The 15,166-nt window shown below is 36.0% G+C and overlaps 1 protein-coding gene across 1 annotated transcript in view; it reads left to right on the forward strand.

Moving 5' to 3' along the window:
* The first annotated feature begins 3,196 nt into the window (after positions 1-3,196).
* Positions 3,197-15,166, forward strand: part of LOC102690932 (collagen alpha-1(XXV) chain) — a 242,074-nt gene continuing 230,104 nt past the window's right edge. The window contains exons 1-2 of the mRNA XM_069189267.1: positions 3,197-3,908; positions 4,043-4,112. Of these exons, the coding sequence (XP_069045368.1) occupies positions 3,606-3,908; positions 4,043-4,112 (373 nt within the window). The 5' untranslated portion in view covers positions 3,197-3,605. The remainder of the gene's footprint in view (positions 3,909-4,042; positions 4,113-15,166) is intronic.

The raw sequence follows: 15,166 nt of genomic DNA on the forward strand, positions 1-15,166 counted from the left end.
CTGGAGGTACAAGATGCCATCTGGGTGATCCAGAATTGTGCTGAGGGGCCTTGAATCAGTGTGGTATTTGATGTGTCCTTGCAGGTGATACAGCGAGCTCTGTTGAAAGGGAAAGTGCCTGGTGTGGATGGTTGCTGAGGGTGGTCAAGAGAGCAGTGAACAAGAAGTTTATGCAGATTAGGTGGTCGGCGATATGAGATGATGGGGCGGTCAGAAAAGGATGGGCTATTTGTTAAAGAGGCTGCGCAAATAATAAAATGTGCTAGTTCTGCAATGAGCAGGCTAGTTGAAACAAAGACAGAAAATGGTTCTGTGAAAGACAGTCCACATCCACACACTGTGAGTTTCACCACATTGGTTCAGGATCATCACAATTGTCTGATTCACTTACATTGTTTCCAGACTGCAGTGTCTAGAGAACAAAAACCTCCAGGAAAAATTAATTGCACTTCAGCAGCATGACTGTACAGTAACTCATAACTGCATGACAATGATCTGCATGCTTGGAGACTATTGAGGGTAAACACTGACAACTGATAGTCAGAGTTGCTGTTTCCTGTGGGCAATAGAACATTTGAAGTAGCAGCATAGAGAGTGGTGGAGTGTTTGTTTCACTGAAGGAAATCAAATCAGCTTTTATGCCCATGTGTATTTAATGGGGTATATTGACACCCAAGGATTGGATGTGTTTGAGGATGTTTGAGTAATTAAATTTGCCTTAATCCGCTTTGCTGAAGCTACCTCACCATAGGATGAGAAAACTTGGACCCCCATGCAGAGTGAGGGGTTAACCAAGGGGTAGCTGCAAAGGTGGAGATAGGGTAGAGGAACATTGCACAACGTGAATTACAAAAATAAGCTTTGTGTGTTTTATAAACATTTACAAAATGATGCTGGGAATGACGGTTTGGAATATCTGGGGTGAAAGGTTTGGCTGACTTCATCCCTCCCAAACTTCAATGAAGAACCTTCATTTATCATACTGAGTCAGTTCGTTATTGGACAACAACAGAAGGTAAGAGAAAGTCAGTTTGTAATAACTGGGAAGATACAATGATCAGGAAGAGTAATCAAATAATTTAACTTAAAACACAAGTGAAAATAAACACATAAAACAGATATGGCCAGCAGCCATATCACCCTGCAACTCACAACTGGCAACTCACTGAATCTAAGCAGGTGTGAGCCTGGTCAGTACCTGGATGGGAGACCTCCTGGGAAAAACTAAGGTTGCTGCTGGAAGAGGTGTTAGTGGGGACAGCAGGGGACGCTCACCCTGCAGTCCATGTGGGTCCTAATGCCTCAGTATAGTGATGAGGACACTATACTGTAAACCGGCACTGTCTTTCGGATGAGATGTAAAACCGAGGTCCTGACTCTCTGTGATCATTAAAAATCCCAGGGTGTTTCTCGAAAAGAGTAGGGGTGTAACCAATCATGGCCTCCTAATAATCCCCCTCTATGAATTGGCTACATTACTCTGCTCTCCTCCCCACTGATAGCTGATGTGTGGTGAGCGTTCTGGCGCACTATGGCTGCTGTCACATCATCCAGGTGGGGCTGCACATTGGTGGTGGTGGAGGGGAGTTCCCATTACCTGTAAAGCACTTTGAGTGTCCAGAAAAGTGCTATATAAGTGTTAGCAATTATTATACTTTTAATGCTGTTACATACTCATGTTTGTACAACCCATTGATATTCTTTTCTGTCTTTTCTCTTTATTTTGAACACACATCTTCATGCATCTTTGAGTTGTCGGTAGTTTCTGTAGCTTTTGTGCATTCCAGGACTTGTTTTACACTTATGTGTTAAAATACAGGTTGTTTACAATAGTTGAAAACCTTTGTTTTAAATCATGTATGCAAATTCCTTTTAGAATCTCACAAAAGTACTCCAGTCCATTTTAATCCCCTGTCTATTGTGCACATCAGTCACTGCCATTCAAATAATTATTTCCCATTACTGAAAAATACTAGTTAAACACAAGTTCTTTTCTGAATACCACGCTGGATATTACTATTTCACAGCTAAATATAAAAAAGCTTAGTATTGAGAGAACAAAAGCACATCATTTCCATGTGAAAAGGGCTTCTTGAATACATGATATATTTTCCCTTATCTAATTTCTAATTATTCCTAATAGAGGCTATTTTTTCATATATAAAGGGGAATGAAAAGTTGGATGTTGAGATTGTTTTGAAAATCAAAGATTGAATACATATTCATGGTAGTGATAAGGAATATTATAGTATACACTTTATAGATATGCCTATACATATTTTATAAATTTTCATAAATTTAGACTAGCTCTAATAATATTTGTAATATTGACATACAGTATATATATTGCTTTTCATATAAGGTGTCAACGCTGTTTGTACCAACAATGTATGAACCACACCAAGTTTTAAACCATAAAAAGTACAAACATGGTGATATCAATTGCTGCAAAAGTGATACATTGTAGAGATAATGAAATGTTGTAGAAAAATGACTTGCAAAGTTGTCACAACGGAAATATAACAGTACCTCGGTGCTGCTGCAGGTACTGGGTTCACTTGTCAGGTTGGGTTATTGTAATCTTTTGGATGTATTAATATTACAGTACATGTAAGTTAACCTTAAGTAAAATGTTTGAAATATATTCCAGACTTAAATGATCTATGTGATCTTAATGTGACCACTTTATGTAGGAATGTCAGATGAATGCTAACCTTTGAGTAACGTTGTAAAAACATTTTGTCTCATGTAACCAAAACACAACCTTCTTGAAATATTTGGAAATGCTGTCAGAAGGGTACAGTATGTGTTAACTGGCCGTTTTACAAGATATGAATCTAGTCATCTGTATTTTAAAAGCCCAAGAAGAAAAATCACTCTAATAAAAAGCAGTAATAAAAAGCAGTAGTTCAAGTAGAATTATTGTCGCATACACCTACAGTTTTCTTCTTATTCCTTGAGTCAGATACAGTATATTTCATTTGGAGAATATAAAGAATGTTAGAAGAAGAGATTTGCCTAACAGGTAGCGCGTACTTGGCTCACACAAACGGTGCTGATACGCCCTCTTAGTGCATATTTATGTTCTATGGTAATAAGGCGCACTCGGAGCGGGTATCAATAATTTATGTTAATGAGACTGAACGGCGGAGATTTGAAGGCGTGCTGCAGTATTTACCAAGGGTAGTGTGGAGACAGTTTATCAGAGCAGTCACTGCATAAGAGGAACTGGCACTATAGTGGTCATTTTACGTTCACATCACTACTCCAGTCCTTTAATTCATCTAGCCATTTAGGCAGTGGATAGTTCTGTAGTCAGGTTTAGTAGACTTCCTGAAGAGCGCGCAACAAGTTTGTAAAAGCTTCTCAAAGCCGATGAGCCTGTTATAGGTCATTCTGACAAGTGGGTGAAGGTCCTTTTATTGGAACAGTTCACACTTTTCCGGGCATCCTTTGGAGGTAGTCAGTTATTTAATGGTTTTAGGTTTTATTTTTTTAATTCGGAATATTGATGCACTGTGCATTAACACCGAGGCTGGCAATATCAGACGTTCACTTCTCCGCCTGAGTTACATGCGGAGCGTGTGGTGTTGCATTGCTGAAAAATGAGTATGAAGGTTGCGGGAGGTAAAGGAGACGCGAGGTGCGATGAAGACATGGAGGAGAAAGCAGGTTCGCAAAGACAGGACTACTGTTGCCGGACTTTTGCAAATGCTCTCTCTTTCACATTTTCCCTTGTGTCTGTAGCGTTCTGCATATTTCTTGGTATACAGACCTCCGTTATCAAAGAAAGAGTATTCGCATTAGAAACTGGAAGCGGACAGTTACTTTATCATCAGGTTCCAGGCTTTTCTGTCGATCAGCTGAATTCAATGATACAAGAAAGAGTGGATGAACTACTGGCTCAGGTAGGATTTCCTACTCATTCATTGAAATACTTTATGGCTGCGTCAGTTGCACTGCAGATGATAGGACAACTGAATAAAATGATTTATACCTTCCTTTTCTTATGTTGCAATATGTTTATATTTTTATTTAACAGAGATCTTACGAACATTTGGCCAAGATAAGGACTGCACGTCAAGCTCCACCTGACTGCAACTGCCCGGCAGGTAAAATTAAAACGGTTGTGAACTGTTCTTGTCATCCGCTTATAATGTCTCTGGGTGAAAATAAGCGACACAGTCCCTGTGATTTCACAATTGAGATTGAATGTGATATTTTTTACCTAAGGAAAATAATCAGTTAAAATACAGAATTGTTTATGAGTTAGAAGCGATGCATATCCCACTGCCATTTTTCTTCTTTGGCATTCGGTTAATATATGCAGTCATCGGAACATTAATTGTCCTTGCATCGAGTCTGATCGAAGAAGTAATGCAATTTAATCCTGCTTTTCAAGATGAAATTATTTATTTTTCCACAGAACCGCTGTTTTCATTTTAAAATCATGAAGTACCTTCTACTATTTGTACTAAATGGTGTATGCGATTTAGAATTGACTGCCGTACATGGATTTAGATGGTGTTTGTTGCCATTATAAGATCAAATAGGCTACAATAAAGAATATTGTATATACTATATATTTGTGTACATCCATGCACGTATAATTAAGATAATTAGGTGGATATTCTTAACTTTTCCATCAAAAGTAAGACTTTCATCGACAAGTTAGCGATGTAATGTATTAGATCTATCCACTCCTTTTATTGTCCAAAATACAAATGTCTTTGGCTGTGCACGCTGTGTTTTGCAGCCAGGAGATATGTATTTCTCTGTTGACAACCGGGAATGCTTCTCTAGACCTAGCGAGGTATTAAGCTACCATCTTTTGCTGAAAGTGACAGAGATACAGTGAATGTATCTAGCCACAGGTGCGCCCAGGGGAAGTAGCAAGTATACGATTACAGGTATAACCACAAGGTGCAATAGGAAAACGGCGTGGTACGGCTTGGATTTGTCAGAGAACGCATTCTTATTATAGTAATTCACTCCTCTCCTGCTCGGTGCTGGTAGTAGGAAGGGGCCATGAAGGATGCAGACAGCTGTGTGAATCACCGCTGTTCTCATCAGAAAGTGTGGCATTTAGCAGCTATACATAGCAGCACTGGGAACTTTTGTCAAGGGTGGGCTGAATGTCACAGTGGCTGTCTTTGAGGTCGTTTTTTTCTTCTCCAGTTTTGCTCGTAAACTTTTTCTCCGAATGCATTTCTTGTTATTTGTACAATTCTTAAGATGCAATTTTAAGTTTTATGTTAGTTTGAAAATTAAATTGTAATTGCTGGTACTGATATATATATATTAATATATATTTAATATATTTATTATTTTAAACTTTGCTAATCTACAACGAGTAAAAAGTTGTGGATATAAGCGAATATTAATGTAACTTCCTTTTTGTGCTGTAACTTTTAAAGACCAGAGCTTATAAAATATTGTTAAAACGTTAGGTGTCAGATATATTTATATATTCATTTTATGGATCGTGCTCCTGCTTTTTCTAAAATTTATAGTTTTCCTTGCAATTTTTCTCCCCAGGTAACTTTGGTAACGAGTAATTGACAGAGTGAAATTACCTTTTTCAACCAGTAGATGGAAACACTAATGCTTAGAATTTTGCAACAACAAATCACCTCCAAATCCAAAGGCCCTCACGAAAACAATGAATAGTACTGTGCTATGCATATAAAAGTGAATGCTCAAGGCTGAATTTATGAGCCACAAACTTATAACAAAGACATGCTGTCTCATTTTAAATTAACTAGTGCATCAACATTGCAGTGGTTTGTATTGCATTCCACTCATAACTTTGGGTGTTATTTAGCCCATACCATCTAGCATTCTTGCATTCACCCTAGTGAAGTAGGCCCATGTGTTTCAATTTCCTTTGATGTTAACATATTTGTAAAATACTTCCCTTAGCAGAGCTTTCTGATGCATGAAGTCGAAGACTATAGTTAACTAAACACTAACAGCAAGACAGTCTTTCTCTATAAAACATATTCCCAGAACTGCAAATGTGTGATTTTGCAGAATACATTTATCAAAGTTGTAGAAAAGACTTAGTTCAGGGTCATGGGGGTAAAGGGGGCAGAGCTTATCCCAGCAAGCAACTGGTGCAAGGCTTGCTGGGATAAACCCTGGAAGGGATGCCAGTCCATTGCAGGACACACACAGACACAGACACAGACTCATGCACACTAGGACCAATTTTCCCAGAAGCCAATTAACTTACCTTAACTTACGTTTTTGGACTTTGGGAGGAAATTGGAGCACCCAGAGGAAACCTGCACAACGATAGGGAAATAAAAACTCCATGCAGATAGCACCCCAGGTTTGGAATTGAACTCAGCACTGTGAGGAGGCAATGCTAACCACTGAACCCCTGTGCTGGCCTCAGTTACGTCAGTGCTATATAAATCGTATAACCACAATAACAAGATAATTGTCACACATTGGAGCAGGGGTGTCTAAACCTGGTCCTGAAGAGTCATAATCCAGCAGGGGTTATGGGTTACCCCTAATACAGTAATTTCTGAATGCTTGGAAAATTTTCAGTTTCATTTTGACCACTAAAGCAGGTGATGTGTTTAATTAAGAAAGCAATAAATCACTTCAAATTAAAATACTATTTTACAGTACAAAACTATGCATTTTAAACATAATTGGACCAATTAGCTTATAAATTGATCAAATATTTACAATTTTACTCCATAGTGACCTACAGTATAGGACCTTCCAGGCACTTAAGCACTGGAGTAAGGTTTCTGGACTGGGGTCCTATATTGGATACTCTTTTGGTAGCCAGGCTTAGACCAGTGGGAGGACATCTGTCAAAACTATTCATAAGCACACAGAATCACCAAGTATTTAAAAGTTATCACTTTATAAAAATAAGTGTTTGAGATCTAAGATCATTACAATGAAACGTGCCAGAAACATTTGTGTCTGTTAAAGGTAGTTTATGGTATTAAAAGTTAATAAAAAAGAAATGAACTCAAGATCCAAGTGTGACACAGAAACAGTTTCTGTTTGCTGAATGGGTGGCAAAGTGGTTTAAATGTCAGATTTCACAGACAACTAGTATTGGCAGCATAGACCACAATAGGTTCCATACTTAGTCTTTGTTCAAATTCTCATTCAGATGTCTGCTATTATTATCCCACATGCGTTTTCAATTAAAAGATAGAATGAAACAAAATGAAAAAAATATTTCTACTCAGTAACAGATTCAAAAACAACACATTTCTTGTCACATGTTCTTATTCCAAGTGTAAATCACATGTTTTAAAAATCATAAATAGTACTTTACTGTAGTAAAAGTAGTTTACTACAAATCAGCTGGGAATGTTATAGTCAAGGGTAAACAATATCACTTTGGTTACTCAGTGATTAGCAAATTGGTAATCCATGGTCAAAATAAACTTTTGACTGAAGAGGTGTATCTGGTGTTATGGTTTTTTTTGAAAGACCAATTTTGGTTTTAATATTTCACACTGTCGACAGATAATCACCTCCAAGTTCCAAGAGTCTGTATTTTCAAGAAAATGAAGTTGTAGGTAAATCAAATTTTTAGGACCAATATTTAATGGTAACAATAGCTGATAGATTGCAAACACTTCTGACATTATTGAATCTTTTGTGTTTGAGACATGTTTTTAAAATTTCTTTTGTCTATGAACTTATAGCTAATCTTGCAAAAATGTTGCTGTCTGAAACCAGACCAAGAATGCACTTTTAAAATGGTCAATATTTTTTTACACCTAATTAATAAATGACAGGTCTAATTATAGCTGTTTGTGTGGTTCTGTCTTAGAAGCAATTGTGTCATTAGAATGTGTAAGTGAAAACTAGCCAGACTCAACCCAAGCACATCTGCTACTGCTTAGAAGAAAGCCAATCCCTGCTTAACAAGAAAGACTTGCAAATATCTTACAATTTACACCAACTGAATAAGGATACATTCTGTAAGGGAGTTCAAATGAGTTTAATTTCCAGTGACTTGAAGGTTCCATTTCAGCTAGAATTATAATTAATGATATGGGAGAGTTATCTTATTTTTTAGGTTTGGAGTAAATCTGATATTTGGCACTTTTTAAATAAGTATAAATTTAAGTTTTAGCTGGTTTTAACACAGTGTAAGTGAAATGTCACATCATGATGTTTTATTTTAAGTGAACTGTGATTTAACCAGGTGAAACAGATTACACATACAGTATATGTGCTTTCCCCATGCAATATTATTATATTATGCTTCTTATAATACATCAATATTATGTAATATTACTCTTTGTCATTTTTGTAAGTCATGAAATTTGATCAACAAATGATTTTCCAGCAATTCCTGCAGGCTGACAATTTGTATCCAGACTTGACTTTATTTATTGGGCATTACTGATGACATAGTAACTCTGGCAGCAATGTGGGCCAGGAAAGAAGAGGATTAATGAACAGTTAATTGTATCATTAGCATTATCTGATGACTAGTTCTTAATTTGTAGGGATGGACTGACTTGACACAATCTAGAGCAATATTAAAGCTGATGTCCCTACAGGAAATACAAGTACATTGTTTCAGAGAGATCTTATCTGACTCTTGCATATGACTAGTATTGCTAAAGCATATTGCTGTGATTCTAGCACTTCAAGGGATATTTTGTTCCCAATAAATTAATCACTTTCAAAACTGTAGCTGATAAAGTTCACATTTTTCAGACAGGAATTTGTAATGTTTGTTTATTATTCATTTTTTACTATATTAAGCACTGCAGATTACCAACTGATCATTAAACTGAATTAATGTAGGATGCCATCACTATAATATTTAAGTTAACATTTATTTCTGCATCTCATGTAGTATAATTATGAATCTAAATTTGATTTTCACATTAGTAAATTTCTATCATTCTTGAATTAAGGAGAATTCACCATATTGAATCTCCCCCATGTATTCCTAGAAGCCTACAAGCAATATTTAATCTCTGATTGCTAATCAATTTATCATGAATCAGATATTCATTTTATGCAGAAAAGAAATGATAATGTAAGTGTGCTTCTGAAATGATCAAGGGCATATTTTTCCATATACGTTATGTGTCATTGCCCTTCAGGTTGAAAGAAAAAAAAGAAAGAAGCTTGATTTATGAGGAATGTCACTGTAAGAGATTGGTTAGAAGGAAACCGCATTGAAGCAAAGAGGAAAAAAAGGAATAAAAAGAAAAAAAAGCTTTCATAGTTGTCAGCAAGGCTCTTCAAGAACCTAGCAGGTATTTCTTGGCAGCACCCCTGGGACAATGAACTGGAGTCTAGTTAAAAGTGAAAAAATGGAGGTTAGAAGACTGAGCTCAGAGATAAGTATTGATGCCACTTTTACAGAGAGGAGTAATTCCGGAAAATATGTTAGAAAATGGGATATGTCTTTCTACAATGTATGAGATTGAATTTAAACATAATTACTTAAACATGGAAAATCCACATTTACTGTATAACTCACCATCAGTATACAGTATGCACATGTAATTGATGTAAAGATTTATGCTGTTGGCATCAATAGTTGTGACAGAATCCCCAAAGACATTATAAACACATTGTTCTGTTTTTACATCTATTTCTTCAAGTGTATGGGGTTTTAAATATACAGATATAAAGAAGTAATTGTCTGTTATTAAGCTTTGAAATTAAATTGTACTGGAAACGTTTGAAATTCTTTCTTGGTTGAGTTCCGCAACAATGGCACAATGATTCCAAAATGGTTTTGAAACATCTGTGCAAAACATCAGGCAGCAGAAATGCACAATAGGACAGCCCATACTCACTGGGAAACCCTGTGGCAGTTTAGCTGACTTTCCTTGAAACACAGACTATCATCCCTGTTATCTGCTCCAACCTCTTCTGAATATGAGCAGATAAGGAGCTTCAATGTTTGTACTCAAGCACTCATCACCTTATCTTACTTTCCCCCTGTTCTTTGTCCATCAATAGGACAACGGAGACAGGCTGATGACTTCCACTTCTATTCATTCACTAATTCATACTTTCATACTGTGTGGCTACAACACAGGGTAATGTTTTCCCTGAGCTTATACTGTATACTCAAGAAAGCTATAGCAAATGGTTTGAATAACCTCTTCTCATTTGTATATTTTATTGTAGTCTTATGACACATTGGTATAATAATCAAATGATGGAAATTGAAATTTAGTTTTTCTGAAATAAAAAGTATAGCACTAGTTCAAGTAGGTGGCTGCGTCAGCATGCGTAGGCAGCAAAGGAACAAGTAAACACCTGCAGAAGGCTCCACAGTCAAAACGTTGTGTTTCTTTTCTTCTCTTTTCAGCAACCTTTACTTGTTCTTTTGCAGCATGACACTAGCCAGATGTCTGTGCACTATTCTAAGTACATTTCATAGGGATATGAAATAGAAAATTAAGTTTTTGTTTAATTGTGATGTAATAAATGTAATGTCTTGTAATGCATCATAACTAAAATGTAGTTATATGTGAAGTTATCAAGAACACTGATTGGGTAGAACACAGACAGTATGATTTAATTTATTTTTTTAATTTATTATTTAAGGTATTCTGAAGCCAAAGTCACTTCATCTCCCTCTGAGATAGTTATGCCTCTAGGCTTTTTGTAGACTTGAGACACATTGCTGGAACTGTCTAGGGGACTGTGCTTTCCTGTGCTTGTAGACTAGTGCTTTTATTCTTTTAAAAACATGACTCTAATATTTGTAGCAAATAGCAAGATTTATCATTTTAACATTTGTAGGTATTAATTTTTAATTAAAACCCTGGTTTTAGATTTACAGGATGTGAGGATATTACAGATTACAAATTATTAAAAAAACATATTTTCCTTCATTTAGATAGATCTTAGTTGTGTTTTGAAATCTTGTTAAAGATAACCTGGAAAAACACAAATACTGAATTTTAAACATAGAACACCATAACTGTTTTGTTTTCAATTTAATTTAAAAATCTGTGTGTGGTCCTTTTAGATGAATAACACTTAGACAGTGGAGAAATCATATGCATTCAAGTCCTTTTGTGAGCATTCAGAGCTATGTTAAAGAGCACTTGTTTCTGATTAAAGACGAGCCACCCCACTCACCTCAATTGGAGTCCCTCTTTTTTCCCACTATCTGAAGGCACAGCCTGTTCTGCTCATACTCAATCCACTCTAGGAAGTGGCTAACAGACACCACAAAAGAAAATCTCTCTACTGTGTAGCAGTTTTTGTGCCCAGAGACACTATTCTTTTTGTTTTCTTTACTTTGGTCACTTCTTCCTGATCCCTGTCATCTCTAGGGTTAAAATTACTTTTTTTCCTTCAAACCCCAACAGTTCAAGGCCCTTTCTTGCACACAGGGGAACTGTTTGTGTGACCGAGATCACATGGATTACACAATGGCACCTCTTTCTAAGAAATGAATAGTAACTTGCAGGATGCATAGACAAAGCAACAGAACTTGCTTTTGGTCTTGTTCCACTTCCACATATTTTTTCAACGATGGTGAATGCCCATTAATAATAATAATTTACTAATTTTTTTTTGTATAAGCTCTAAGTCAGCTAATGATGAACTGAGATAACTTCTACAGTCCTCAAACCAGCTCAGGAAGGAGAGGCAATGATGATATCTCTTTTATGCAAACAGCAAAGGGAACCAAAGCCTTTTCACACCGGCATAACCGGGTTGAACTAAACTACTCATCAAGAACCTCATGAATTCTCCTGAGTAAGTTTTGGCCTGTTTCCCATTTTTAATAGTTGACTTTATAAACTGTGAAGGGTTCATGACACCAGGTTGAACATGTGCACAGCACACAGAGATATGATTCAGATTTGTTTTGACTGGGAGTGGATATGGTCACACTATAGAGTTAATTTGTCATCCTTCCATTGATTTTGTAACTGTTTCATTCAATTCAGGGTTGTGTGAGAGCTGGAGCCTATCCCGGCAAGCAATGTTCAAAAGGCAGAATGCACCCTGGAGGGGACACTAGTCCATCACAGGGCACACAGACATGCATGCACTCACACCAGGGCCAAAATTCCTGAGGCTAATTAACCCACCAGTGTGTTTGGACTATGGGAAGAGACTAGAACACCCATTGCAAATCCATGCACAAAGAGAATATAACAAACTCCACATAGGTGACATCTCAGGTCTGGAATTGACCCAGGGCCCTAGCACTCTAGCCACTACCCACACCATTGTCCCATTATTTGTCATATGTTGTATAAAAAAATAATTAAAACCAATGGATAATCAACAGAAAAGACTGAATTTGGAAAATCCGAAAATCCCTGATATGGAAAGTGCTTAACATGATCTAAAAAGCATTACAAATTACTAAATAAACAATGCTTCTATACTGTATATTATGTTACAAATTTAAGGTATTCATGGGTATAAAATGTGTGATAGATGATAAGCAATCATTTGGAAAATGTTACAAATGATAAAGTTATTTTTTCTTCTTCCATGACTCAGAAATAATGTTTAAGCTTTCATTACCCACTCATGTAAATTGACAGCAGATCTGATTTATTAGCTATAGCTTTGGCTTGGCTAGCAGTTTTAGTCCCCTTAAATAACTAAAGATTTATTTTAATTACCGTAATTATTTGTATATGAACTGAATAAAATAAAAGAAAGAAAAAATGTCTAAGCCTGACATATCCCATCAAGGTTTGCCTTTAGTGTATTTCTCACTAAGCTGCAAGAAAATAAGTAACTTAAAATTCTACCATGTTCAGTTTTTTCAACTGCGTGAGCGCCATGGATGATTGAGGTCATATTTTCAAGTCCACATATAATGGACTTGGCTTTTAATTTTTCTTGGACTTCATGCTCCTGATTTAGAAGTTGAATTTATATAAACCATTAATTGAAGCTCCAGGCCAGTACCTGATAGCTTGAGGGGCTAATGTCTGAAAGCTTGATTCATGCTAAATCCCAGGAATTGTCGTGTATAAATTGAGATATACTTGAGGGCTTGGCTTTGTAGTGCCAGAGTGAAAAGGCTTTGAGTGTCAATCAGTGGATTAATAGCACTGCAATCTCACAAGCATCTAGTAAACTCAATGTCTACTCCCATATAGTCCTAGAGGCACTTATCCAGTTGTTTACTGCCATTTTGGGAATTTGCATTTTCCCAGTTGCCATCAGGTAGTGTAACACATCTGAGGCAGAGACGTTTGTTTCTGAGCTCCTCCTGTGCCTTGCTTTTCTGCTTTTAAATAATAGAATGTAATTTTTTACCAGTCTAGGATGTACTTTTTATTGTAAAGAAACAACAGGAGTTTTTTTAAATGTTAATTAAACATAAAATATTTGTTTTATTGATCAGTTGTTACATTTTTTATGTAGCATTTTTAAATTGTATTGAACAAACGAGATGACATGCAACTTTTCAGATTATTTATTCAGTATTTTGGAATACTTTATCCTAATTGTTATGTTTATGTTTTCTTCCTTTTGCTGAGCCCTGCAAAGTTTAAATACTGCTCACCTCACAAATGATCTGGGAATCTATTAATAAGTTATTGTGTTAGACTAAAATTCAAGCTATCTTTTTTTATCTATGTATCTTGGCATTTTCTTCCTGCTAGGACAAAATAAAAGCTGGGACTGACGTTTCCTCTATTTTTAAGCCCAGGAAATGTTTTTCCGATATTGCCCATCAGGGCTGAATTTATAAGCAATGATCATGCTGGTACATTCATAACACATCAATGCTCTGCACAGCTTGCCCATGCTTTTTTGAATATGGCCCCCTCTGGTTCCACATAGAGCAAAGTGCTGTAAGCTTGTGGGTGTTATTGAGTGCACAGAGACAGAGATGCAATTCCTTTGCACTGTATTATTAATATTCCTTCAACAGTCAATAAAGATAAAAATAACAATTGGGGATAAATATTGTACAAACATGCCAAGGTAGAAGATTTTGTGATTCATGTTTGTATTTTGCTCACTTTCCTGGAGAATATTGAAACATGGTTCTAAACAACCCTAGGAAGAGGCATTTTTCATTAAAACAGGAATTATGCTGCATGCTTTTAAAGCTATTAAAATGTTATTTTTTAAGTGACCTAATAAGATTAAGGTTTATCTCCAATAAAAGTCTGTAGTTAAACCTGAAAGACTGCAGTCTGATATTCTAGAAATATGCTGTATAAAGTACTGAAACATATATTAATGATAATAGTTTCTTTGTCCAGGTTTGGAGAAGAGCTTTATTTAATATAATAATTTTCTCTAATATTAAAACAAAGATTAAAGGCAGTTCTGGAACCAATGGATTTGTTTAAATCAAAGAATGATTTTTTTTTCTGAGGTAAACATGGTAGGTAAAATTAACATTGAAGGACTGCAATAATTGCAATAGGGCCCCAAGGCAAAATTCTGCAGGAATGTGGAGTCAGTCTGTAAATATCTTCTGTCCAGCCACACTCTGTTTCACTTTCAAGCTACAAGTGCTTCCACTGTTTGACAGTTTGGCTCCTCAGGATCTCTCCCATATGTAATGTAAGTAGCATTAGAATGCCCTGAAGCAACACTAAGATATGCTTGTTGGCTAATGTCCCCTAGAGCTTTGCTTTGACTTGAAAAAAAATATATTTCCTGAAAACGGCACTAAATGTAATGTAAAACCTGGGAAATTGATTCTCTATTAACATATAGACATGTAGGTATGTTGGTTTATTTAAGTAAGCAAATAATTTGATTAATTATGCAACTGGTGGTTGTTGAGATCCCTTGTCAGCACCCATGCATGATGTTTTTATTAGCCAAACATGAAAATGAATAGTTATTTAAAAAAGTGAGGTATAGGTTATGAAACATGTCCAAACTATCTATTTTTGAAATGATTACACAAAATGTATTTAAATGTAGAAAAAATATTTTTGATATGCAAATATTTGATGAAACAGATGGTAAGATGTAATTTTGCAACACCAGTTTTTACATCATCGGTTCTTCATAATGTCTTATTAAAAAGAAAAAAAAATCAGTACTCTTCTCTCTAGAAAGTGAACTGAAAATACTCCCTAAAATACAAGATCCAATATAAGCAGTTGTCTCATAGAATGTCTTGGGATATTTTAAAATGCATATCAGTGAACGTCCCTGCTTAGACCTCCTAGACTTATGA

The sequence above is a fragment of the Lepisosteus oculatus genome, chromosome 1, assembly GCF_040954835.1.
Source record: "Lepisosteus oculatus isolate fLepOcu1 chromosome 1, fLepOcu1.hap2, whole genome shotgun sequence".
Classification (NCBI taxonomy): Eukaryota; Metazoa; Chordata; class Actinopteri; order Semionotiformes; family Lepisosteidae; genus Lepisosteus; species Lepisosteus oculatus.